Source organism: Alexandromys fortis, unplaced genomic scaffold (genome assembly GCF_014885135.2).
Source record: "Alexandromys fortis isolate MF-2015 unplaced genomic scaffold, M_Fortis_MF-2015_v1.1 scaffold_41, whole genome shotgun sequence".
Taxonomy (NCBI): domain Eukaryota; kingdom Metazoa; phylum Chordata; class Mammalia; order Rodentia; family Cricetidae; genus Alexandromys; species Alexandromys fortis.
This window is the reverse complement of record NW_026067923.1, coordinates 5,404,836-5,412,613: the sequence shown is the minus strand read 5'-3', so window position 1 is coordinate 5,412,613 and position 7,778 is coordinate 5,404,836. Positions and strand designations below refer to the sequence as shown.

Below are 7,778 nucleotides of genomic sequence, written 5' to 3'. Positions count from 1 at the left end.
TTCACCTAAGGCAGCATCAAATGAATGGACATGTGGTTTATGCCTGTGTCCTTAGCCCTGAGGAGTCTGGGGCAGGGTGTGAGGAGCCTGCCTGACTCAATTTTTAAGGCAGGAGCCATAGTGCTGTAATTGTAAAAATAAATTTCTATTTACTATAAGAGCTAAGTTGTTCTGTTTTCTGGAACCTGACCTTCCCCAACCCATGAACTTGATTTGTTTTAGAGACTGCTCTTCCCTTCCCTGACCCCTCCCTGTCCCCTCCCTAATCACATGGTGACCACGTGATGGTTTTATAAGTTTTTTTTTTTTATTTCTTGGTAAAGTCCCCTCCCCCTGCATCAACTCTCCCTGATGCCTCCAAGCCTTCTCAACTCTATGTCCATGAAAGAACGATCATTGACAAGAGAGTCCAGCCTCAGGCCTTTTTGAGAGGCTTTTGTTACATCAGAAGGCCAATAACTCACATCTCAAAGATCCTGATCCTGTAGTCTCTGGATGCCCCCTAGTTTAAGAGCCGTTGCAGCCACTGCAATTCTTGTAAAAAGAAACTGTCAAGCTCATGTTGGGGAAGATTCTAACTGTAACAACTCCACACGCTGTGGAAGTCCTCTGAGAGACGACACCAGTTGGAGGATGTCTAATGTCCATCTGACTCAGCACCAAGCTCTTCTTTTAGATAAGACAGTGTTATCATTTTGCAGACCTTCCCTGTCACTTGGGTACACTGTCCCTTTAAGAGACAAGTTCCGCCCACCTCAATCTCCCCCAATCTTGCATCTTCTCTCCTCCACACTCTATCTCTATCTTTATCTCTCTCTTTGTCCTTCTACTGCCCCCTTCCCCTCCTCTCCCCCCCCCTCTCTCTCTCCCTCTCTCTCTCTCTCTCTCTCTCTTCCACCCTCTCTCTCTCCTCTCCATAATCCTTTTTTTTTTGTTTTTTGTTTTTTGTTTTTCAAAAGGTTCTACATTTTATTACTGGAGAAACCACTCCCAACTTAAACATGATTAAGTCTCCAGATTGAAAATGTTGAACTTCATCTTGTAACACTCATCAAGGATCACGATTCATCATGAATTGTTTTGCCATTCATTGTTGACTCCTTACAGACCCAGCTTCGTTCTCCTCCAGTGTCTTCTCTTGGAGTTGTACCTGATTTTGTTGCCAGTTTTCATCCGAATCCACTGAGGAATAGGACGATTTTGCTTTTGTTTCTTAGCCAGGAATCGCTTGATTCTGAAAGTCTTGTGAGAAGACATGGCGAGAAGGCTGGGCGGGCAGGTGGTGCACGATGGCGAAGGAAAGGCGAAGAGCTCCATAATCCCTTTACCCATTAAATAACCTCTATACCCAAGCTCTCTCTGCCTGATGGATCTCGCCTGCTGTGGTCTCCCACCCGCCAGGATCGTGCCACCATAAATCTTTCAGACAGTCGGCCTCTTGATAAATCCTTGGCCATTAATCCCACCACTCTGCTGACAGATGTCAACCCTGAGGAGCCCATCCATGGCTGCCTGGGGATGCTGAATGTCACCCAAGATATGCGGCCTGATCTGACGGATGTTTCTCTCACTACCCGGGATACAGATCCCTATACAGGTGGCAGCAGCTTCATTCAAGAAGGAGCCAGGGTACAGGGTGGCGGTGGTTCCAGTCCAGAAGGAGGTCATTTAGACACAAGCCTTACCTGAGGCACATCTGCCCAGAGAGCAGAAATAATTGCTCTGACACAGGCTTTAAGATGGGGTGAAGGGAGAAGCTGAACATGTACACGGACAGCCAATGTGCTTTTGCCACGGCTCATGTTCATGGACAGATTTATAAACAGAGGGGCTTAGTACCTCAGAGGGAAAGACTATTAAAAATAAATATGGAATTGTCCAATTGCTGGAGGCTGTCTGGCTACCAACTGAACTGGTCATTAGTCACTGGCCGGGACACCAAAAAGACAAAAGCCCCCAAACTCAAGGTAACAACCATGCAGATCAAGTTGTCAGCGAGGCTGCTCTCCAGGAACCCAAACCCCAGACTGTGCTGGAACTGTCTGCTGCCCCTGAGTCCCCACTCTGCCTCAGTGTTGATGGTCCTGAGTACCATCCAGTAGAGAGCAAGTCATCCCCTGACTCAGGGTCCAGGAGAGTCGCAATGGATGGTGGCTCTTAACTGATGGTAGAATCTGCACGCCAAGGGTACTGGCCCCAAACTGGCTAACGGCCTTGCACCACATCATGCACCTGTCACCAAGATCTCAGAATTCCTCCCGCCTCATGTCTGGCTACCTGGACACCATGACACACTTCAGAGCATGGCCTGATCTCTGCCCAGGTGATTGCAAAGAAGGACATACTTCCCCCAGCCCAATGGAATCAAGGTACAGAACCCAGTGAATTTGGGGAAATGGGTTTCACTGAACCAGGACTGTATGGCTACAAATATCTGCGGGCCTTGTCAATACCGTCACATGCTGGGTAGAGGCCTTTCCATCCTGAACGGAAATGGCCCAAGTGGTAGCTAAGAAATTAATTATGGAAATTATTCCCAGATTTGGCCACACCATATCTCTGTGGTCCGACAATGGCCCAGCCTTCATGGTCAAGTTGTCTCAATTGTTCTCTGAAGCTCTTAACTTAAATTGGAAACTTCATTGTATGTCATCCTCAGAGCTCGGGAAAGGTAGGGAGGATGAATAGAACTTTAGAGATTGCAACAACATATTCTCTTGAGACTGGTGGTGACAGGACTGACCTCTTGTCTTGTCCCTTCTCCCTGTCCAATGCACCCCTACTGAGAAAAGTCTACCCCATATGAAATATCTGTGGGCAACAACTTCCCATGATCCCTCTGGTACATGCCAGACTGTGACCAGATTGCCTCACTCCTGTCTCTGAGTCCTTAGAAGGATTGCAATTAACTTGGGATAAGATTCTCCCTCAGGTCCAGGTTGCTCAACCTGTTGGGTACTGCCCACCTGAACGCTGTCCCAGCCCAGAGATGCTGAATTAGTTCACCTTCAAAACTGACTGACTTAAACCTAGATGGAAAGGGTGAATCTCTGGACTCCTACTACTAGGAAAGCCATTGGTACTTCTACCCAGATTCATCACTCACACCTCAAGAAGGCACCCGAGGAACCCACGGAAGAGGAGCCCAACCTGCAGAGGTGAAAAGTGACCTAAAAGGACTGCTAGAAATCAAACTTTCTAAGGTTTGACTGTCTAACCTAACTTGGTGCTCTTGCTGTTGAAAGCTGCATCATGATTGTCCTATACCATACAGTTTTGTTGTTTTATTTTCAGCCTATGCAAACAGAACCTAAATGCATCTTGATAGGGGCAATAAAAGGCTCCCCTCTCATAGGAAAGATGCTGAGATTGCCTTGTCCTGCAGAAGATTGCCTTTATCCACCAGAGCCCGTAGTTTGGACGAAAGAAGGGAAACAAATAGTCTGTCGCCAGATGGATGGAGGAACTTGGGGTGGACTAATCTAATGGATCAGCCCCAACATAATAACACAGACTTCCAAATATTCTTTAAAGAAATCTGATAATGGGAATTACAGGTGTTCTAAAATAAGAAGGGGAAGTGAAAATTTACTAATCACTTCCACTGAATTTAACACACCCAGAGAAACCCTGTCTGTAACTAACAATGTGGAACATAAGCTCCAGCTCCACTTAGCCCTAAAAGACCAGCGAGAAAACTCCTTTGATGTTCAGAAGATCCCTCTATTATTGGGCTCTTAAAAAATTGGTTGGGATAGGGGTCTCTTATGAAAATTATACTGTGATAATGGGGAACAAAATGGAACTGTCCCTACTGATGTCTTGAAGGCTGTGGCTAGTGTTCCTGTTGATAATGTCTTTTTAATCCACTGTCTATGTTTTGATTGCTGAGTGTCCTTTCTTATTGTAATTCCACTCATCACACCCTCCCCCTTGGTAAACAGTTTCCCTTAGAGGACTTGTGGAAATGATACTTATTCTGAATTCCCAGCAGGATATAAAGGTCTATGTGGGATAGGCCGAGTTACACCTATTTTTCTCAGCAAATCTTTACAGTTTGTTACTAGAATTACAAGCGCTCTTGCTGAAAACTGCAATGGTTCCCTCCATCTGTTGGATCCCGCGACAGTTGCTGCCACCGCAGCCTTTCTGTTACCTGCCCAAGGAGAGGTTCCTACAATAGCCCGCCTAATTTCAAAGACTACTAATATTACAGCAAAAGTATCAGCAGAAATAATCAAGAAACATGAGAACTGAGAACAACTATTCTTCAAAACAGAGCTACTATAGATTACCTGCTACTTAAACATCATCTTGGTTGTTAGCAGTTTACTGGAATGTGCTGTCTTAATAGCTCTGATTTCTCTCTTACTATTGACAACCAAGCTGATGATCTATATAAAGAAACAAACAAAATCTCTCAAAAAGATTTAGACTGGCCAATATGGCTAAAATGAATCTCCCCCTCACTGGCCCTCTGATACTGTTTCTACTATTATAATAGGGCCCTGCGCTTGCCAATGTGTCACTAACTTGATCAACCATCAGGTAAACAATTCAAGAATCATTGCTGCTGGGCAGCATTATTAAGACATCGACCTACGAAGGATTTGACTGGGAAACATAAATCAAGAGGGGAATGAGTAACCTGTCTAACTCCATTTTGAAGGTTGGAAGTTTCCATTTACTGAGAGAGTTGAATTGCTCTCTGTTCCCTGGCACCTGACCTTGGTTTGTTTCTGAGACCCTCCGTGGCCTCTCCCTAATCACATGGTAAGCACATGATTTTTTTTTTTAATTTTATTGCTTTTTTCAGTACATATTTTTTTTTGTATTTCCTTATTGCCTTATTGTCTCCCTTCTGTGAAACTCGTGGTTTTACTCCACAAAGTGGGTCCAAGAGATGGATTCGGGGCTGCTCTCTTTAACTTGACTTAGGAGGCAGTTGCTGCCCAGCTCTGGGTGCACTCCAATAAAAAGTCAAATTTGCTTCCAATTTGGCTCAAATTGTGGTGGGGGTCTTATTCTCACCACTGGGATTAACAGATGACGGCTGCAAATATAGGACCAGCATGGGCTGTACAGTGAAAACCGGGTCAGCAGGTCACCACTGGGACTAAAGATGACGGCTGCAAATATAGGACCAGCAAGAGCTGTACAGTGAAAACTGGGTCAGCAGGGCTTGCAAAAGACCACAGCTGCCAACCCAGACTATGATTCCCAGCAAAAGTACTAAAAATAAGAAGAAATAAGAACTGCCATGATTAAAAACAGATTAAACAAAGTTATGAGCATTAAAGCCAACTCTACAAAGGATGAAGAGAAAGTTATATTAATATATACTCTAAAGGTCCCAGGGAATAAATAAACAATACCAGGATGGTTAATCAAAAAATAAAAAGTCTAAAAAACCACCACAAAATCGACAAAATGACTTTTTTTTTTTTTTTTGGATTTTCTAAACAGATTTTCTCTGTGTAGCCTTGGCTGTCATGGAACTTACTCTGTAGAGCAGGCTGGCCTCAAACTCAAAGAGATCCACCTGCCTCTGCCTCCTGGGTGCTGGGATAAAAGGTATGTGCCACCAACGACCAGCCAAAATGGCAAAATTAACAAATTTCTCTTAATAATAACGTCTCAATTCTTCAATAAAAAAAGACATAAAATAAGAAACTGGAGTATAAAGAAGATTTATCTTTTTGCTGTCCTCAAGGACATACCTCACCATCAAAGACAGGTCCAGGCAGGCTTAGGTATTCTACTATCTGACAAAATACACTTCAAAGTAAAGTTAGTCAGGATTCACAAAAGGAAAAAAAAAAAACAGATAAATTGGACTTTATTTAATTTTTTTTTAAATTTGTGCATTGAATGATGCCGTCAAAAAACAGAGGTGGCAAAAAGATGGTCCAAAGATTCTGAGCTACTGTTGCTCTTACAAAGACTGGTGTTGGTGTTTGGTTCCCAGCATCCACACAATGACATCTGTAACTCCAGTTCCAGGGGCTCTGCTGCCCTCTTCTGGCTTCCGCAGGCACTGCACATGTGGTCCACACACAGACAACAGGTCAACACTCAAATCCTTTTCAAAGTGAAACCAACCCCCAGAATGGGAGAAAAAAATGTGCAAATCTTGTATCTAATGCTCTAGCACCTGGACTCAGCATCAAAGTGACCACCAAGCGGTTCCATTGTGTAGGTCCAGAGGATGCTCATGGGTGTGAGGGACGTAGGGAAGAGAAGAAAGTGCCCTGGGACAGGTAAGTATGGCGGTACAACACACAGAAACCACCTTAAAGGGTGGAACACATGGTCCATGAAGGATGTCAATATCTCAGTTTGAACATCTCAAAATTACGTTTCATTTATTTTGTGTGTTTGTGTGCACACGAGTTCCATAGTATGCATGTGGAGGTTAGAGAACAACATTCAGGAGTTGGTTTTCTCTCCTCATCGTGTGGGTCCTGGAATAGAACTCAGCTCACTATGCTTGGCCGAGGGTGCCCCCACTGAACCACCTTGACAGCACAATACCTCCAATTTCAAAAAAACGCTTGATAGATACATAACATGTTCTGTCTGCATGTGTGCAGTACCAGTGGAGGCCAGAAGAGGGTGTCAGTACCTCTGGAACTGGAATTACCGGCACTTGTGGGTGGTGGGAACTGAACCTGTGCCCTTTGCTGAGCAACAAGTGATCATAACCACTGAATCACCTGTCCAGCCAAGCAATACCTCATTAAAAAAAAAATACTGGGAGGCTGGAGAGATGGCTCAGTGGTTAAGAGCATTGCCTGCTCTTCCAAAGGTCCTGAGTTCAATTCCCGCAACCACATGGTGGCTCACAACCATCTGTAATGAGGTCTGGTGCCCTCTTCTGGCCTGCAGACATACACACAGACAGAATATTGTACACATAATAAATAAATATTTTAAAAATGTTAAAAAAAAATACTGGGAAATAAAGACATTGTGGTACATGCCGTTAATCCCAGCATTCAGAAGGCAGAGTCAGGCTGCTCTGAAATCGAGGCCAGATAGGTCTACAGAGTGAATTTCAGGACAGCCAGGGGTACACGGAGAAATCCTGTCTAGGGGAAAAACAAATACGAAACAAAGAAACAAACCAGCAAAAACAAAACCACCAAACTTGGAAATAGGAATCAGCAGAGAGCTAAGGGCTGTGAGGGATGCCGTCTGCAGAGCTCAGGGGGGTCGTGGAAGAAGAGTTAAGCTCGGCCTTTTCGACGGTTGCCATTTTCTGTGACCAACACACACTGCACTGATGAAAATAACATGCCTTTTTAGACGGCTGTGAGTCATCTCTCCACGCCTTGGTGGAGTTTAGGTCTGGAACTAAAGGTCTTAGCGGGTGCTGTGGCCCTTTACAAACGGCTTTTTACCTTTGACTAGGAATAGTCTGTTTTCTTGCCCACACTGAGTGTTCTTAGACCTAGGAAGGCTTTGGGAAGAAGAAGCCCAAAAATAGCGATGCCACTGGCTAAGTCAAAGCCAAAAAATGCCAAACAGGGAAAAAATTATGACAGCCAAGAGCTGTCTTAGTTGAACAATGGTTTAAGCGCTATACTGAAAATGAAGTTGAGAAAAGGAAGCTACTAAGTTATAAAATGTTCTCACTTCTCAAATGACAACAAGGATGTTCTGACTTAATGTGCAATCAGAAATAAGCGAGGCACTTACTGAGCCCTTCGGGGTTGTTTTAACTTTGGCACATTGACCGCTCCTTAATCTACCGTTATTTCAGCCAGCAATTGGCA

The 7,778-nt window shown here is 44.3% G+C and overlaps 1 protein-coding gene across 1 annotated transcript; it reads right to left on the bottom strand.

Annotated features, from left to right (window-relative positions):
• Nucleotides 1-947: 947 nt before the first annotated feature.
• On the bottom strand, nt 948-1,311 carry LOC126501408 (60S ribosomal protein L39). The gene has a single exon (XM_050142068.1). It carries the CDS (start codon nt 1,255-1,257, stop codon nt 1,102-1,104), a length of 156 nt encoding a protein of 51 aa, XP_049998025.1. The 5' UTR covers nt 1,258-1,311; the 3' UTR covers nt 948-1,101.
• Nucleotides 1,312-7,778: the final 6,467 nt, after the last annotated feature.

Excerpts from the sequence above, each read along its gene's own strand:
- LOC126501408 (XM_050142068.1), bottom strand. The coding sequence starts at position 1,257 with ATGTCTTCTCACAAGACTTTCAGAATCAAGCGATTCCTGGCTAAGAAA.